General features: G+C 19.1%; 6 protein-coding genes across 6 annotated transcripts; 3 read left to right on the forward strand and 3 right to left on the reverse strand.

The window, feature by feature from the left end:
• Positions 1-1099: 1099 nt before the first annotated feature.
• Positions 1100-2633, reverse strand: SRAE_2000014800 (Hypothetical protein; the record flags this gene model as incomplete). The annotated part of the gene is made up of 3 exons (XM_024650942.1): positions 1100-1994; positions 2036-2451; positions 2514-2633. 3 exons carry the CDS (start codon positions 2631-2633, stop codon positions 1100-1102), a joined length of 1431 nt encoding a protein of 476 aa, XP_024504668.1.
• Positions 2634-5027: 2394 nt separating this feature from the next.
• Positions 5028-7738, reverse strand: SRAE_2000014900 (Hormone receptor-like in 38; the record flags this gene model as incomplete). Its single annotated transcript, XM_024650943.1, has 4 exons — positions 5028-6131; positions 6230-7268; positions 7323-7582; positions 7664-7738. 4 exons carry the CDS (start codon positions 7736-7738, stop codon positions 5028-5030), a joined length of 2478 nt encoding a protein of 825 aa, XP_024504669.1.
• Positions 7739-13344: 5606 nt separating this feature from the next.
• SRAE_2000015000 (Protein kinase domain and Serine/threonine-/dual specificity protein kinase, catalytic domain and Protein kinase-like domain-containing protein) lies at positions 13345-16777 on the forward strand (the record flags this gene model as incomplete). The annotated part of the gene is made up of 3 exons (XM_024650944.1): positions 13345-13692; positions 15416-15583; positions 15641-16777. 3 exons carry the CDS (start codon positions 13345-13347, stop codon positions 16775-16777), a joined length of 1653 nt encoding a protein of 550 aa, XP_024504670.1.
• A 652-nt stretch (positions 16778-17429) lies between these two features.
• Positions 17430-17726, forward strand: SRAE_2000015100 (Hypothetical protein; the record flags this gene model as incomplete). The annotated part of the gene is made up of 1 exon (XM_024650945.1): positions 17430-17726. The coding sequence occupies one exon, from the start codon at positions 17430-17432 to the stop codon at positions 17724-17726; it is 297 nt and encodes a 98-aa protein (XP_024504671.1).
• Positions 17727-18119: 393 nt separating this feature from the next.
• Positions 18120-19025, reverse strand: SRAE_2000015200 (Hypothetical protein; the record flags this gene model as incomplete). The annotated part of the gene is made up of 1 exon (XM_024650946.1): positions 18120-19025. One exon carries the CDS (start codon positions 19023-19025, stop codon positions 18120-18122), a length of 906 nt encoding a protein of 301 aa, XP_024504672.1.
• A 361-nt stretch (positions 19026-19386) lies between these two features.
• On the forward strand, positions 19387-20605 carry SRAE_2000015300 (Protein quaking; the record flags this gene model as incomplete). The annotated part of the gene is made up of 2 exons (XM_024650947.1): positions 19387-20322; positions 20366-20605. 2 exons carry the CDS (start codon positions 19387-19389, stop codon positions 20603-20605), a joined length of 1176 nt encoding a protein of 391 aa, XP_024504673.1.
• Between the last annotated feature and the right edge of the window lie 179 nt (positions 20606-20784).

Below are 20784 nucleotides of genomic sequence, written 5' to 3' on the forward strand. Positions count from 1 at the left end.
TGTAGATATATATGAAATGTTTTCATAACAAGTAAATTAAACTTTAAATAATTTTAGTTATAAATTATGTAATTATATAGAAATGCATGTCTAAATTTGTTTCAGTAATTTCTTATGATTTTGTGTAACTTTTTTCAAAGAAATTATTATAAGTATTTTTATGAGCAGATTAATTAATTTTTAAGAGTCAGATTACACTGATTTAGTGATTTTTTTTATTAAAATTATTATACAATTTCAATGCTGATATTTTAGCAATTTGTTTAGATTTTTGAAAATTGTATTTGTGATAGAATTTTAATTTTTTAAACACAAAGAAAGAACAATATAAAGTAAATTTTTACAATAAGAATGTGTTTTTTTTTTTGAAGACTTTCAAAAAATTTATTCAAATTAAATATATCTAAATAATACCTTTAAATGTCAAACTAATTGATATAATGATAAGTAATGCTTTTTTAAAAAATTTATCTATAACAAGAATGTTAAAAACTGTATAAGCTAAATTTTTAAAAAAACAATTTGACTACTAAAATCTTGTTTCTATTAGAAAATATTTAATGAAGTAACTGATAAGAGAAAAAAGTCAATAACTTTTATTAAAGTAAATATACTTATAATCTGATTTTATTGAAACATAGAATAGAGTTTAGACTACATGACATTAAAGATTTGAAGATAGATCTAAATACTAAAGATTGACACTAACATTTAAAAAATTCTTAGTAACATTTTAAAAATAATATTATTAATGATTCTGATTTATGATCTATTTTAAATTATATTATATAAATTATTAAAAAAAAAAACATCAATTTTAGGGTAGTTTACCGTAGAAGAAAAAAGAATTCTAAACAATGAAATAATATAAATATAAAAACTATGTAATAGTCAATATAAATTTAATATATAACTAACACAAAGTCTATAATAAATTTAGCATATAAAGATGGTTTTATTATTTGTTAGTTGAATATAGTCTAAATTTTACTATATATTAATACCGGGAAACTAGAAATAATTATTTTTTAAATATTATTTTGTGTGTTAACCATCGTTTATATAAAAAATAAAGACAAATAATTGATATAAATAATAATTAAAATCTTAAAATAATTGATTTATTGTTCGTTTCTTCATCTTTTATAAGGCTAATACCCTTTTCTGGTTCTATCATTAATTTCAGAAAATGTTTTCCACTTTCATTACTACTACTACTAATTTTTTTATCGTGATTACCATATATTTCAGTACTAAAAATTTCAGGTGGAGTTGATTTTACATCTCTTCTACCTTCATTATTATTTTTACATCTCATGATAATTTTTGTCCTACAGCCATTATTTTCATCGCGTATTAGAGATGGTTGTGATGTTCGTGTCATTGACTTTCTTACAAAATCTTCTTCAATTTCTCTTAATTTTGCAGAAAGTTTTTGATATAACATTTTTTCTTTATCATCATATGATATATTTGATTTATTTTCATTTCTTTGTCCCGAATAATCTTTTAGACAGTTTTTGACATTTAATATTTCAATTCTTACTATTGGAAAAAGGTGGATATTTTGTTTTTCAATATTTATTAAAACTCCAGTTTTATTTATTTTTTCTATGTCATTCTCTTCTTTTTCTAATCCTTCATCAATACAGTAACGAAGAATACTAATCAAATTGTTGATTAAAGTTAAATAATCAAAACCTTTGCAATCAGGATTTTTTGTTACAATTTCAAAAATATTCCAATTTGTTTTTAGAAGTTTTGTTACAAATTTGATAAATAAAGAAATATTAATATTAGTATTTGTGATACATTTCCATAAACAGTCATTTTTTATATTAAAAAAATGAAATTCATATGACATATAAGAATTTGTTACCTCAACTTTTTCAATAAAATCAAGCCAATAAATTGATAATTTATTATACTCTTCAGATGACTCTGAATCAAGAATCATTTTTTTATATGCTTTTGAACATAACATAAAAAGATCCCTTTAAAACTTAGATTAAAAAAAAATACTAAAATAACTTACAAATTAATTTTTTTTATTTGATTATTTTCAATTAATCTAACACATTTTGCATAACATTCATCATTATAAGCTTTCATTGCTTCATAAAAAATAATTCTACTAGTTTCAAGTTCAAATTCACCGTCTTCTTCACCATCACTAAAACCACTGGAACTACCAATACTTCGTAAAGTATCAGCTTTATTAATTTTAAATTTATTTAAAAAATTTCTATTAAATGAAAAAGAATCAAAATCTTGTGAATTAATTTCTTGACTATTAGTATCATCAAATGAAGAAATTGTAGAATTTTTTGACATCACCGAATTACAGTCGTCATAAATAAATTCAGAAAATAATAAATTTTTTATATTCTTATCCATTTCAATATTATTATTTGATTGAGTTGATAAAAGATGTCGAAGTAATAACAATTTCTATAAGAAAAGATTATTATATATATAAGAAAAAAAAAGTTATAAATAATATATTAACATACCTTACAAACATCATTTGTTAAATCTTTAATTTCAGGTCTATTTTCAGTAAAAATATTATATGGTGAATTTAGATCTTCAATTTTTAATAAAAAATTATTTAATGTTTGTAGTAGTGACATATCTTTATGAAGGTCATATACTTTATTGAGGTATAAATTTTTTTTATTCATTAAGTATTTTAAAATATTTTCTATATATTTGTAGCAATTATAAATATAAATAATTGTTATAAATTATGATTTCATATGGTAAAAAGATTATAAACAAAGTATCTAAAAAGGAAGAAGATTAAGGTATTGAAAGATAAATATATTTTCTTTTGATAAGAAATTAAGTATTTTAAAATAAATATAAGAAATAAATAATAATAGATATAAAAAGAAAGTTCTAAACAGTACAACAAATATGTAACTTTTTATTTAATATTAATAATAATATTAAAAGTGTAGGTCAAATATTTTATTTAAAATTTTGTAATGTTCACGCTTCTTTACTAGTAGATAGTTCTTAAAACTAAATGTTACAATAATAGACAATTAAGAAAAGTCCTATCTTAACATGTTATCGATATAGAATAATGATAGATTAGGTAATATAATAATATAACATAACATAAGTTACATTATGTTATAGTATAATTTTGATTAAATAAAATTTATTTCAAATTATCAGATTTAAAAGAATAAAAATAAAATATTTTTATTTAATTACACATAGACATGAAGCCTATATTATTAAGTATATGTTTAGATAACAAAATAAATATTAATATAAAAATATAGCACTTTATATGGTATTTATTTATGTATATGTAAGAATAATTGTTTTCAATTTTAAAAATGATAAAAAAAAAATTATACGATTGTGTCCTTAACTGATAAACAAGGTAATTGTATTATCAAAAACAAGAATAATTTTAATCATTTACATAAATAAACTTAACAAAAAAAAAGATAGAATAAAAAGTGGTAACAAAATAAATTAAAGATTAAAAATAAAATTTTGATTGATTCTTTGATTATCATTGTTTGTTAAATAATATAACACAATATAATTAAAGACCCTTATTTTGTCAATATTAATTGACAATATAAAGTTTATTAAATGTTAGGTAGATTTACTTTTGTTAGCATTTTATTGAAAAAGTTAACAAATTTAAAAGAACCTATCAAAGAAAAATAGAATATATAATATAAATTTTTATTCTTTAAATATAAAATTTTATAAACAATTTTTATTTTAAAAATTTTAACTAATTTTTAAACTAACAATTATGATTTATTAAAAAATTATTTTTAATAATAATAACAAAAAAAAAGCATAAGATATATACAATCATAAATTATGGAATGTTTAAAATTTTATTATTCATAAACATATCCTACATAATGTTATATAATTAAGATCATAAGAGGATAAAATATATAAAATGACATTAGTTATAAATAGTAGTAAGGAATTTACAATAAATTTAAATACATAAAGGAAGTTGATTATTAGTATGAATTATATAAATACTTTTACATTGAAATGATTCAAAATTGTTAAAACGATAATTTTGTGTTAATATTATTTATATTAAAACAAATTTTAGTTATATTATTAAAAAAATAAAACATTTATAATAATATTATGAAGGAGTGGTCGTAATAATCTTCTTAAAATTTCATAGATTAATATGACAATATAATATTAGCAATAAAAAATTTTAATTTTTTTCAATGAAAAATGAATTTATTCTGTATTTAAAAACATTAATATTACATTTTTTTCTTTTATAAACTAATAAAATATTTTGTTATCTCATTTCTTAACACTTTAAAAAAAAACATATTGTTATGTAATGTATGTTTATCATGTATAATTAATATTTTACTGATTGATTTTGATAACAACAATAAGTAAATTTTAGAAAATAAAATTTTTTAGAAAATAAACATAAAATAAATATTAAAAAGAAAAATAACATTATATTTTGAAGAAACTAAAGTAGTATTATATTTTTCATGCTTAAACTTTTAACTTAAATTGAAAAGAACGGAGTTGATATATTTTTATAATAAATAATTTTATTACATTTATTCTTAAATTCATTGAACCAGTTTTTATAAAAATTTTAAATCATAAACTTCAACGGAAGTTTATATAATTAAATTAATATAATTGAAAACTTGATATATATAATGTAAAAAAGTTTTTAGTAAATAATGTTGTCTACAATTTACATCATAGATTTTATAAATTCTGAGGTATCATTTTATATAGCACTTAATTATTTAGTATAAGTATAATATTGATAAAATACTTTTATAATAAAAAGATACATAATAAGTTAATATTTTTTTATATTAAAAAAAAGATTATTAATTTCACAGTATAAATAACTATTTAATTATAAAGGTTATCAACTTTTTTATTTTTTTACTTTTTAAATAGTAATTTATTTTAAATAAAAATATAAAAAAATTATAGTTTATTTATTTATTTAATAAAAATTAATATAGAAATAAATGTCACACTAAAATATTTCCATTTGTTTCATTTAACAAGTTATTTATCATATCAGGAGTTTCATATAAATTTGTAAAATTACTATTAATTGAAGTATTTGTGTTTACATTTAAATTATTTGGTGAAGTTGATGTTTTTATTGAAAATGAAATTGGTAATAAAGGTTGTTGAGTTCTTTGAATATTTTGATAATCAATTATACGTGTAGAAGTATTCGGTTGATTAATATTATTTTTAGAAGTTACTAATTCATGAGAAAAACTACTTTTAAAACTACCATCCAATGATTGGTGATTAGTATTGTTTAAATTTTCAAAATTTGTAGGAAAAGAAATGTATATTGAATTTAATATTTGAAATACTGAAGCAATATGAATAAAATTATTTGTATCTTGTTGTTTATTTTTATCTCCTAAAAACTTTGTCATATCAAATAATTTCAGACATTTAAATCCTATTTTATTAAAAACATCAAATATTGTACTTTGTGCAATTATTTTGCTTAATTTATTTGCCTGAAAATTATTTGAAGAACAACAATGATCTTTCAAAGCATTTATTAAGGTAGATCTTAATCTATCAACAGATGGTATATCTTGAAGATTAATATCACAACATTCTTTTCCTCCAACATCATCTAATTCTATTTTTATTTTTGAATTGACATTTGAATTAAATGTTTCATAATTCATTGCATAAGAATCATCTGTACATCTTTCATTTTTTCTGTTTAATAATTGTATTGTCATTAATGTTGAAAAACTAGCATGATCCCACTCTAATTGTGAATGAAATATTTTAGCTATTTCACCAATACTTTTAAATAATGGTTTAAAACATTGTTCAATTTCTTTAATATCAATTTTAATATTTGATGCAGAAAAATAAAAATAATGTCCTTTTTCATTATCTTTATCAATTATTTGTATTTTATTATATGGATAATAGTAACAAAGTTTTAATGATAAAAGTGAAAAAAAATTTCTACCTAATAATGTTGTAAAATCTTGTAATTTTAAACTTGAAATATCAGGAATTTTCATAAAAAATTGATACATTGATATATATTCATTATTTAATAATTTAATCATTTCATTAGATTCTATCTATAAATTAATATGAAATATATATGTTTTTTTTTTAATTTATAAATAAATAAATGACTATATAATAATTTAATATATTAAAGTTTATTAAAACATACCATTGAGTCATATTTTTTTTCTTCATTAATTGTATTATTTCCACCTTCAGTCCAGGCTCTTTGTATCATTGTAATAAGAGGCATTTGTGGAGATGGTGGTTTGTCTGTTGCCTGACTTTTTGCTTTAGATGGTAATCTTCCACGTCGACCCTGTAAACATCCATACCGTACAACCTCTTTTACCATACCAACAGCAAGACATTTTTGAAAACGACAATATTGACATCGAGAGCGATACCTTTTATCAATAGGACAATTTTTTGAACCAGCACATACATATTGAGCTTTTTTTTGAACAGTACGTTTAAAGAAACCTTTACATCCTTCACATGTTCTTGCACCATAATGTTGGCATACAGCAGTATCATTACAAACAGCACAAAGTTTATTTGAATTATCCATATTATTTCTATGATTTTGATCAATGATACTATAATTATTAGATATTATATTTGATGTTGTTAATGTAGTTGTAGTATTAGTAACATTATTTATATTATTATTATTAATATTTCCTGTATATTGATTAGAATTAATTAAAGCAGCAGCAGTAATAGCTGAGGCATTTGTTGAATTTTGTGCCGACATAATAAATGGTATATTTGTAAATGATGATGCATGAAATGGATGTGGAGGAATTGTTGTTGAAGTGGGAAATGAAGATGTATGAGATATTGCATGTGTAGACATTCCGGATCCAGTATATGACTTATCCGAAAATGGAAAATTTAAATTCATAAAATTATGACTATTATAGGATGTATTTGATGTAGATGTTTTTATATTTGAAGATATATCTGTTATACTTCTACCTTTTAAAGATAATGAATCATGTGACATATTTGTTGTATGTAAAGAATCTTGATTATTAGGAATATCAAAATGTGTTCCATAACTTAAAAATGGATTTGAATATGTATGTTGATCAAATGTTCTACATAAATTAGCTGTTGATGAACAAAAGTTTGAACCTGGTATTGTAATTGAATTATAACTTGTTGGAAATACAGTTGTCATTTGGTTTTGAGGAAATTCAACACTAAATAAAAAAAAAATAATCTTTTTTTTATCAAAAAAATAAATTTTAAAATACCTTGTGCCAAAAAACATATTACTATTATTATTAGTATTAGTATCATGATTCTGTGCAGTAACATTAAATATATCATTATAATTAAAACATCCTGGAGTATTATAATTTTGAAATGTTGTAGTATTAAAATCATTCACATTCTGAAATCCATTATTTGTTGTTGGAAGATTTATTTCTGTATTTGAAATAGTATTAATTAATCTTCCATTTATGTTTACATTAACAGTACCATCACTATCTGGACTTCTATTTGTATTAGCCTAAAAATGATATTTTATTTTAAAAATAAACTTTAATGTCTCCTTTTAAGAAATATCATATAATCTTAAGTAAGAACTTACAACATTAACACTATCACTGTCTCTTATTCTTCTGTCACTTTGTTCTCCTAATATTTGTGTTGTACCAAAGTTCATAATATTATTAGAAAAGTCCTAAAATTAAAAAGATGATATTTGATTGTGAAAGGACATTGGTGCATTCTGGATTTGTAATATTTTAAATCAACTTTAAGAGGAGGATCTAATAAAATTAGTAAAAAAGATTTTTTTTTTTTTCATCAAGATCAAGGAGGAGTTAACTAAAGAAAGAAATATAATATTTAAAAAAATAAAAAAAAAAATAAAGAAAGTACTATTTTTGTTGGTAAAGAAAATATAATTACATTAACAATTATAAAGATACAATTATTTTAATATTAAAAAGTTAGTAATCAGAATTATACATATATCTAACAATTATAATTATATAAGATCATCATACAAACATTGTAATAAAAAATAAAAATATTGGCATTTTATAATAAAGGTTATAAAAATGATATCAGTTTCAAATACTTTATAGACAGATATGACTCTTTAGAAACTACACATTACCCAATAAACCTTAAATTACCAAGTTATTTTACAATTAAAACAAAAATGAAAAAGCGGTGAAAGTGGGTTTAAAAGTTTTTAAGAAGGTAAGTTACAAAAATGTTGATATTTTAATGATTTCTTTGTGAGTAATCAAGTTTAATATGACTAAGACAGTAGCTTACATCTCTACATAAAATGACTCAAAAATTTTGAATTTTCCGAAAATTGTTAAAACAATTAAAATAAAAAAAATATCAACAATAAAAAAATAGATAATGCTTGTAATTATATTAAATATATATATATATTTTTTTTTTACATTAATAAATATTCATATAAATATTATAATATAAAAAAAAATAATGTGTGGTAAAAAATATCTTTATTAGATAATTTATATTAAAATCTATATATCTAAATTTTACATATTTTTTTTAAATTCCCAAAAGAAAAGATATTAAAAAGTAATCTGTTTTAATTAGGTAAATCATGAAGTATATTATATATTATCAGAAAAAGCATATTTTGAAATGATATCAGTTCTAGAAATGGACTCAATTACCTAGAGAGGTAATTATATTTCTATTAGGTAACTATTAAACTTAGTTGGATGATTTTATTATTAAAATAATTTTAAAGTAAAAAAATTTATATATATTAAATTATCAAAAATATAAAATTTTCTTTTTTTTTTTTTCTAATCAAACTATTAATAATATTTATAAATATGGTAGAAGAAAAGAAAATTTATAAATATTTTGCCAATATCATGTTACATAGGTGTTATTTTTATTTATGTTTAAAAAAAAAGTTAACTTATTATTCACTTATCACGCATTTGAAGAAATAAAGATGTGTAATAATTGAATAAATTGAAAAGAGTATAAAAAAGTATAAAGACAGTAGATATTGCTATAAATGTATTTTATATTAGAATGATGAGTTATATATATATATATATATTTATACATATATAGAATTTTTTGTACTGTTATTTTCTTTTATATAATGATAATGATTGTTTTTTATAAAGGTAACTTTCTATTGTTAATTTTATTTCCCTTTTTCTAATTGTTTAATATATTCAATTGCATGTATTTTAATAGACAATTTATTAAAAGCTTTGACCATTTATCACTTTTTATTGGAAGTTCTATCAATTTTATAACAATTTATTTTATTACAAAAAAAAAATTTAACTTAAATTTAATTACCATTGTCATTATTTAATAATATCTTCATTAAAAATCATTGAAATTTAAGTTAAGATACCTTAAATAGATAGACGCCATATTGGTTTATATATCATTAAATTAAAATGTGTGAAAAGGTAAATTTTTAAAAAATTGTCAACAGTTTATACAGTTTTTTTTTTTTAAATGTACTTTCATTATTATACATCAAATTTACACTTTAAATCATTCTCCATCATTTGACATTTATCTTTATTATAAATTTTAAATAAATTAAAAAAGATATATTTGTTATTGTAATTTATTCAAAAGAGTATATTTAGGTTTTTTTTTTTATTTATTTATTCATTTTTGAACATATTTCAAATATCAAACAGTAAAATTTTTAATTTTAATTCGTGCATATTTTTAAGGTTGTGATTACATTTATTATTTATTTATATTGTTTTATCAAAATATCAATCCATAACGAACTTTATTTTACATATCAAAGAGGTAATTTTTTTATTAATGAGCTACAGTAATACAAATTATACCAACACCCACTTTTGATAAAAAAAAAAGAAAAGAAGACTACCGCTTACCACATTTATTTTTGATGGAAGACAAACATTTTTCAAAAAAATATCATTTTGCTAAATACAATGTTATAAAGTAACAAAAAAATATGTTGTTGTAGTGTAAAATCAAATTATTGACAATTAAAAAAATAATAAGAAAAGTTTAATCAAATGATTAATGACAAAGATGGTCTTCATAATTTTATTCGGTACATTAAAAGTTAATTTATTGTTAAAAGATTAAAATTTAAAGCATATGTTTTTTAATTTTGAATAATAAAATATAAGATTATTATAATATAAAAGAAATACTGGGACATAACATTTTTTTTTGTTTGAAAATAAACCAAAGTTGAAATTTTCTTTTTTTGTTTCTTTATAGTTTTAGTTACCACATTTTAGTAAAAATCATTTTGATAATAATTTGATTTATTTTTTAATAAAATATCTAAATTTATATGAAATGAAAAATTTAAGAAATAAATTAATTACTTTTTTTTTCTTTAATTTATGTAAATAAAAATTTATTTTATCAACAATAAACAATATATTTACTATTACGTATTATGAGAACATCTATATTTGAAGTATATTTGTTAGCATTTAAATTATAAAATTAAGCAAGTAATGCACTTTTATTATTATAATAAAAATTTCTTTACTTCAAAAAAAGAAAATCATTTATTGTGGTTTATGTAAAGTATAAGAAATATAATATTATATAAAGTAACAAAATCTATAATGCAGATTTTAATATAAAATATATATTGAAAAAAAAAATAAATTTTTTATTAAAAAATTAATGCTTTTTCTATTCTTTTTAAAAATAAAATTTGTAAAAATTTTAAAGAAAATAATTTTATTAGATATATAATATAACAAAAAAAAAATTAATAAAATTTAGCTTTTACATTAAATTAAAAAGAGAAATATAGCAATATACTTAATTATTTTTACAACAAAATGAATGTATATGTATAAATATATTTCAATATTGAATATATTGACAATTTTCTTTTTCCCATTATTAGGAATACTTAAGATGTTGGCTAAGAAATATAGAAAAAAAAATTGTTCATGTATGCATATAAAAGTAATTTTAAATTTTAAATTTAGTAAAAAAGCAAAACTAACAAAAATGATATAAATCATCTTTAACACTTATATCAATTATAAAAATATTATAAAAATTTTATCATAATTATTTTATTTTAAAAATTAAAAAAAAAATAAATATTTTATAATACTTTTTTACTTTTACTTTCCTTATAAATTGAAACCATAAAGAGTTAATCTCCTTATTACGTCAATTCTTAATAAAAGATGTAAACAGGAAAATTTTTTGTAATAATAAAATAATTTCTAATAACTTTTTTTATTTAAAAAATTTATTTTGAGACTAAAATTAAAGTTTATCTATGAATATAATATTTTTAATGCTAAAGCTACTTTTATTACAAACATTTTTATTATATAAATGTATTGGTAAATCTTATTTTTATAAACTTTTTTTTTTAAAATTCTATAATAATAGTGTATAAATTCTTTGTTAATATTTAAAAATCTTCTTAAATTTAATTTTTTGTTAACTAATATTTAAATAAAGTTTTTTTTTTCTTTTTAAAAATTGAAAATATATAATATATATAATCATAATTTTACTTGTAATATGTTTTTTAATATTTTTTGTTTTAAAAAAAAAAAACTTGCTTATTGGTTTATTAAAATATTCCTACTTTTCTTTTATTAAAAAATGTATGCATAATTATTTGAATAACTTATAGTACAAAATTAAATAAAATATAGTGTTATTTTATATATGTATATCTTTATTATAAATTTTATCCTTTTATAAAACTTAAATATTTTAAAATTATTTTTTAAAGAATAATGTCTGGACATTCTTATTTTATATTTTATAAGAAATATATAAATGTTTTCCTTTTATTGAATAATAAATAATTCAAAAATAATAGAATTTAAAAATGTCACAAAATATAAAAGAGTCTTTTATATTGTATTTGGTAATTTTTTAAAAATAAATGTTTAAAATATATTTTATATATTTATTGGATATTTTATTATTTACTATTATTTTATCTTTTTTTTTTTTTCTAATTTTACTATATTCTATCAATATATATTTTCATATATGTAATATTAAATATCTCTAACTAAAAGTAGCATTTTATTACAAAACATATTAATTAATTTTACTGGAAAAATATTTTAATAAATTATTACTCTTTAGAATTTGAAGTATATAATAATTTAATAATAAATATTTTTTTTCTTCTGATAATAAAAATAAAAAATGTTTAGAAATATAATTAACATAATTTAGCATATTTGTTATTATATAAATATAAAATTTTAGTTTATAATTATTTTATTATACTAATAAATGTATATTAGATGAACTTAAAACTTTATATGTTTGTAAAAAATAAAACTAAATGAATATTTAAATATTGGAAAAAGTTTTTTTTTTAATATGAAAGATTATTATTTAAAAGTAAATTTTTTTTTAACTAATGATACTCTTATAAAGTAATAGTTTTTTTATTATATTTTTCAACTTTTTATATAAAAAAAAATCTTTTTTGATTTTAAAACATAAGATAATGTTGTAGTTGTTTTTAATGTCTCCCAAGATAATATATTTATCACCTTTACATGCTATAAAAATGTCAATAAGAAAAATTAGCTGTTTTTTTTTTCTATTTATATTGTCAAAAAAATTAATTTTTATCAAAAATTTTTTAAAACATTATTCATAATTTTTTATAATTATTATTTATAAAATAGCATAAACTTAAGTCTATCATATAATTATTGTATATATTTCTTTGGTATATAATAGTATATTTTTAAGTTTGAGTTTTAATTTTTCTTAATTATAATTATTATTATTTAAGTCTTATTTAAAGTAACCTTATATCATTTAATATTAAAATTGTGTATTGTTATAAATTGTATAAGTATTTTTTTTATAATATTACTTTTTTTTTATAAATTATAATAATAATTATAGTTATTATTAATAATTAAAATATTTATTTTAATAATATTATTTATTTTTTTTATATTTAATATTAATAACTTATATAATTGTAATAAAATTATGTTCACTTTGGTGCTTGATTGTAAAGATTAAGTTACATAAAACTTCCGCACTAATAGTGTAAGTTCGGTGTTTAACCTATGATGATTCGTTATGACCGCCCCAGACTGACAGTCTTTGACGAATGGTTCCTAACTGAGAATAACCGAATTAAACTTTTTACTTTTTTAATATTAAATATTTTATATTATAGATAATAAAAATTTCTACAATATTTTTAATATGATACCTATTAATTATTTAACAAGTACAACTTCAATAAATACTTCGAAAATAGTACATTATTCTATGGAATCATCTTCAAATTTATCACCAGAAATTGTTGTTGGAAAAAAATCATTAGAAATAAAAGAAGGTGAATTACAAAATAATTCAATAGATAAAGATATTAAAATAATACCAGAAACATGTTTAAATTCTAATGAAAATTCAATGCAAAAAAATTATAGTGAAGATGATGAAGATTCAAAAGATTTTTTGTCTACCAATTCTTGTTATTTTATACGTCAAAGTAGTGATACAAGTTATAATAATAGAAAACTTACTAGAAGTGAAGCTTTAGATGATGAAATTTGTGATTATGAACGCCCTACATCATGTAATTTGTATTCAGGAATTTCAAATAATAATAAAAAGGTAATTTTTACTTTATAAAAAAAATATAGTTAAATATATAAAAAAAATTTATTTACTTTTTTTTTATATTAAAAAAATTTTGTTAAAAAAATATTTACATGATTCAAAAAAAAACTTGATTACTAATAAATAATCTTTTTATTTTTTTTACCAAAACAATTAACTATATTTATATGGTAATTTTTATTTGTATACAAAAAAAAACTCCTAATCTATTCTTTAATTTTACTTTCATGCCCAAAGGAAAATATGTTTTATAAAAATTATTGCATTGTGGCAAAAACAATTATTATCTTCTTCAATATCAATTATTTTCCTTAAATATATTTCTTATACATATTTTTAAAATAATAAACTTTCAATATCCATATTCTATATTTATCTAATCTTTTTAAAGAAAACACTTTAAAGTATAAATAAAGTTATAAAAAAATTAAAATTTTTAAAAATTATATTAATAATATTATAAAATTTAATCAAACTTTAAATTTTTAATAAAAATAAAGTTCTATACTTTTTTTAATAAAATTATAAATATATAAAAAAAAATATTTTAATGGATTTTTCTGTTTGTACATAACACTTTTATTATTTTTTTTTTTTGTTCATATTATATTTTAGAATAAAAAGTTTTCTATTATTTCTTCATATTTGATATTATTTTTAGTATATAACAACATTATTCAATTTAATCCCTAGACATCTCATTAAATTTTTAACTTTTTGTCTTAACTTTTTTTATAGCCTATATAGTGAAAATCTTTTTTAAAAGACAATTTTCTATCTACTGATATAGTATTGTATTGTAATATAATGATAAAAGAAATAAACATAATTTTTTTTCTAAAAATAAAACTTTGATGAATATTCTATGAATTATATTAATATATATTTTGAATGATAAGTTAAATATAAATGATTAATAATCTTAACTTTTATTATTTATATATAAAAAAATAAATTTTTTTTTTGTTTATCTTTTTACTTATATTTATCATTATTGCTATTGAAGAGTGTCAAACGAGAACTTTTTAAAAGGAAGTCAAAAATGAGATGGAAGACTATATTTTTACTAATCCATAAAACTTCTTCACATCTTTTGAATATTGGGAAATTTTTTTTATATTTATTAGTTAAATTACATGTTATCAATTAATTATATTATCCTCTTACCTTAGTAATTTATTTTTTAATTTCTTAAATTAATCATATGAAATTTTAAAATATTTATTACCTCATAAATAACTTTTATTTTAAAATATAAAATTATATTTACAAATAGAAATCTATTTAAAAATATTATAATTTTTAACACAATATGTGTACTTTAAAAAGCTGTTTATACCTGTAATTCTCTATATTATAATATATTTATATATAAATATATTTTCCGCCACTTTTCAAATTGATTCTCAACTTATATACTACATTTTTATTTCTTATACCACAACACAATATTAAAACATCATATGTTAATACCTTTTGTTAAAACATTTTATATATTCAATATTCCATAAATGAAAATTTATTTCTAAATATTTATTTAAATAGAGTTTGTCACTTACATTTTTATTTGAATGATGAAAAAAAAAATATATATCTTTTTTTTTTTATTTATATTTTAATGGAATTGAATGAAATTTTATTAATTAAAATTTATTAACTAAAAATAATTGTAATAATAAAAATTTTATACATCAATCAACATTATTTTATATTTTAGAATTTTGAAATGTCTTCATATATTAATCAACATACTAAAATTTTTAAAAATATAAATACATCATCAAATTATGTTCAATTGAATCAGTATAAGTTAATAGAAGATATTGGTCAGGGTAGTTATGGAATTGTTAAGCTTGCTTACAATGAGAAAGATGAAAAACATTATGTATGTTAAAAGAGACACATACTTTTTTTTTTAATAAAATTATCAATATATTTTTAGGCTATGAAGGTATTAGATAAAATGAAGTTACTTAAAAAATTTGCATGTTTTCGGCCTCTTCCTACAAGAAGAAGTAAATCATCACCATCTACTAAAGCTAATCCATTACAATTAGTTCAAAGAGAAATAGCTATATTAAAAAAATTATCACATCCTAATATTGTTAAACTTGTAGAAGCATTAGATGACCCAGAAGATAAATTTATTTATATTATATTTGAATTAGTTGAGAAAGGTTCAATTATTGAAATTCCAACTGATAAACCATTATCAGAAAATAAGGCATGGAAATATTTTCGTGATACATTAAGTGGCCTTGAATATTTACATTATCAAAAAATTGTTCATCGTGATATTAAACCATCAAATTTATTATTATCTGAAACTGGTCAAGTAAAAATTGCTGATTTTGGAGTGTCTTGTGAATTTGAAGGAATAGATGCATTTCTAACGGGTACAGCAGGAGCACCTGCTTTTATGGCTCCAGAAGCTTTAATTGAGGATGCTTCACATTTTTATAGTGGTCGAGCACAAGATATTTGGAGTTTAGGAATTACATTATTTTGTTTTGTTTTTGGTAAAGTACCCTTTTGGGATGATTTTATAATAGCATTACATAAAAAAATAAAAACACAATCATTAGAAATTCCCAATGAACCAATTATTTCTGATACTTTAAAAGATTTACTTCATGGAATTTTAAAAAAAGATCCTGGTCATAGGCTTATGTTAGTCGAAATTAAAAATCATCCCTGGGTAACAAAAGATGGTAAATATTTAATGTTAAGTGAAGAAGAAAATTGTCATTTAGTTACTGTTACAGAAGAAGAAATAAAAAATTGTGTTCGTATAATCCCACGTTTAGATACATTAATATTAATAAAATCAATGGGACATAGAAAAAGATTTGGTAATCCATTTAGATCATCTTCAAAGTCTAGAACAATAACAAATCGCAAATGTAGATCTGTTAGAGATACAAATTATTCTTCAATAGGTTGTAAAAATATAGAAAACGGAATTAAATTACATGGAAGTTTAAGTGATCGACCAGAATTATCAAAAGAATCTCAATCAATTGATATAAGTGATAATAACTCACTTGACAAAAAGATAAAAGAAATTTCATTAAATTAAAAATTTATTGTATTTATTTTATACCCATTTATGTCAAAAACGTGTTATACTTATCATACAAAACATTTTATTTAGTAGTGAAAATTTTTAACAATGATTACTTCATCTTAACATTTAATATTCACACTAATAAAAAAATTGTATAGATGTGTAAAAAAGAAAAATAATATTTATTTTAATTTACAAAATGTAATTTTAAGCTTCTTTAAAATATTTTTTACTGTTTTAAAAATTAAAAATTGCCTTCTACAATAATAATTCTAATACCTTTAAGATATTATATATAAATATTCTTTTGAAATATATTTTTATTTTACTTTTTTTTTTTTTTTGTAAAATATATTTTTTTTTCATGTTTATAAACATGTATTGTTAAACTTACAATTAAACTATTGATTTTCTATTACTAGCAAAAATAAATTTTTAATAAACCAATTTATTGTTAATAATATTTTTTTTTTCTACTAGATAAACCTATTATTATAAATTAATTATTATACATTTAATTTATAAATAAAATTTTAAATAACAAGAATAAGATAATAAATAAAGTATTTAGCATCCAAAATTTTATCTTTTATCTTTATTATAATCAATACTTATTTATCCTTTCTAATTTAACTTTTTAGTTTTTAAATATTGCATTTAGAATATGTCGTCTATACAAAATTTAGAATCTATTGAAAAACTAAATTCAACTTTAAATACAACTATTAGTTATATTGAAAGTCCTATGTTTCAAAATGACTCTCAAAAATATGCTTTATTTTTATGTAGTATAATTATTGGAATTGGTGCTTGTTGTTATTTTATAATGGCTGTTATCAAAGATCGTAATATTAGAAAAGAGAATAATAATATATATGAAACAAGAAATAAATTGCCAGGATATGCTGAAAATGATATTATTGGTCAAGCAAAAGAAAGGTTTAAAAGAAATCAACATTAATAATTTTCTTTATATTTTTATATATGTTTTTAAGTTGTATCCATAAACATAAAGATTATTTTAAAATATTACATATATAGTATATATTATATAAAAAGAAAAATACTTTTTAAATATTAATATTCTTTTTCGTGGCGGCAATCGGCGAAATGGCCGAGTGGTCTAAGGCGTCAGACTCAAGTTTTCTATAACTTATGCATTAAATGCAAGTCTTTGGGCTTTCTGATCTCGTTATCGAGGCGTGGGTTCGAATCCCACTTTCGTCAAATTACTAATTTTTTTTTTTAAATTTTATACTATTAAATAAAATATTATTAATTAATTTTAAAAAATAAATTTTATTTAATAACAAAGTAAATTAAACAACAAATTAAGGATAAAACATTAAAAACTTTAAAAACGATTAAAATCTGTTACATAATCTTGCAAATAGTACTTTTGATTATCAGAAATTAAATTTGCTATTCCAACTAATCTATTTATTCCAAATTCAGTAGCAACAGATCCATTAGGATTTTTTGCGTGTTCAATAAATATATTGTTTATAAATCGTATAACATTGTAAGCATTTGCAAATATTGCAAAACCAAAATTTGGATTGTTATTATGAAAACTTATATATATATCCATTTCATACATGTTAGTATTTGTTTCATAAAATATTGTAAATTTAGGTCCATATTTATTAAATTTGTTAGCAAGATCAACAAAATCGTTTTTATATTTCATTATACTTTTTGTATCAATATACTCTTTATCACTAAATGGAGATATTTGATTATCTAATTTGGCAAAATGATCTAATATCAAAAGAGCATTTTTTTCAGGACTTGCTATATTTGGTGATGTATAACTGAAACTTATTTGATTTAAATATTTTTTTAATAATGATATATAACCACTGTTGAAAGGATATCCATCTAAATGTTCAAAACATTCTTCTAGTTTTATTTTATAATATTTATATGTAACAATTCCATCTTTAGTTTCATTTTTATATTTTTTTCTGGATTTTTTGTTTTCATCTAAATAATTTTCTTCTATAAGACTGTTTTCAATGAGTTTTTCAATATCAACAATTGTTGTATTTTGATCTCCACTATTATCTACAAAATGCAATTCACAATAAACCTTATTTTCTTTAATAAAAACATCACTAAGTGTAACCACTTTGTAAGTTTGACAACCATTACTAGAATAATATATTTTAACACCAGATTGTAATAATTCCTTACTTGGCTTTAATTTACCAGCCAAATTTTCACGACTATATTCTGACTTATCTGTATGTCCTGCCATTTTTAATAAAAAAAAAAAAAAGTTACACAAAAAATTATGTTATTTTTTATATTATAAGAAAAAAATTAATAAGTATCTTGTAGCGATGAAAAAAATGACTATTATACTTCTTTCTACTTAATAAATGATTCATTTTTCCAAAATATATCATAAATAAATGAAGTTTCCACTTAATGAGTTCTCATGGGATAAAATATTATATACAAATCAAAGTACATTTACTATTGTTTCACACAAAGATATTTTATGTTTTAACGTATATAAAAATCGTTTTTTTTTTTTGAATAGAAAATATTCATATTTTCTTATCTTTCTCAGTTATAATATAAAAAAGATTATTAATGATAGATCATTTTATTCTATGGAAAATTCCAACTCACTCAGGTCTACAATGGCCTCCATACTTTCTCAAAATCAGGCATCTGATAATGATAATCAATTTAAGAAAGCTATGGAACCATTACAAGAGTTAATAAAAGTTACTGAAAAAAATATATCAGATTTAAGTGAAATAAAAGAACATTCCACAATGTTATTAAAACATCTTAGTAAAAGGGTTCAGGGAAAGTCGAACAAAGAAGTATTTTTAGACTTTGTAAGTAGAAATTCACCAATAAGTGTAAAAAATTTGAATGGTATACAAAATAGTGATTATAGTGTTGAGGCTCTTAGAAATACTAAGTCACCTATTATTATGCCTCAATTACCACATTTTACACAGGAACGAATATTGAATAGTTTGGATGTTATTAATAATTCATCCAACAGAAGGGAAAATTCTTTTTATATTGATGATATTAATAATAATGATCAACAAAATGATTTTTCAAAAATTTCATATAATGAATGTTTAATAAAAACTCCAGAAAATGAAAAAAATTTAAGAAGATTATTAAATGTACAGAATTTTCATGATACACCTAAAGGTAGAGTATCATATAATCATTTAAATATTCATAGTGGTATTAAAATGAAATATGATGAATCACCAGATTTACGTTCATCATCTCATATAAGTAATGTTACAACATCTGATAATGGTAGTAAAATAGGATATGTAACATTTACCTCACCAAAAAGTTTGCCTTATTACAATCAGTCTCCTGTACAAAGTATTTTTAATAAAAATTATGATAAAGATAAAAAGATGTTTGTTGTTTCTATTAAAGCAATATTAAAAGAAACACCAGGAATATCTATAATTGGAAGATTAATTGGACCAAAAGGAATGAATATTAAATCTCTTGAAGAAGAATGTAGATGTCAAATATTTATTAGAGGAAAAGGATCATCTAAAGTAAGTTAAAAATAATTATAAAAAATAATTTTTAAATCTTAAGGATCCTGAAAAGGAGAAGAAATTAAGTAGACATCCATGTGGAGCACATTTTTCTGAACCTCTTCATGTTATTATTCAAACCTCTGATGTAGATTATAAAATTGCAAGTGACAGATTATTTGAAGCAGTAAATAAAATAAATACTGCATTAGATTTCACTAATAATGTAAAGCATTTAACTGTATTGGAAAATATTTCATGTAAACAAATTGATTATCTTCCAATAAATGCTGGATATTAAATTACTTAAAAAAATATTATACTTTTAGTTGTGATACATATTATCAGGATTTTTTTTATAATCCTTTTATTTATAAATAAAGACATAGATAAAATTTTTATCATTTGTGTTATTTATAAAAAAATCTTAAAATTATATTTTATAACTTTTTTTATTTAATATGTAATACTTTATGTATA

This window comes from Strongyloides ratti (assembly GCF_001040885.1).
Source record: "Strongyloides ratti genome assembly S_ratti_ED321, chromosome : 2".
In the NCBI taxonomy this organism is placed as follows: Eukaryota; Metazoa; Nematoda; class Chromadorea; order Rhabditida; family Strongyloididae; genus Strongyloides; species Strongyloides ratti.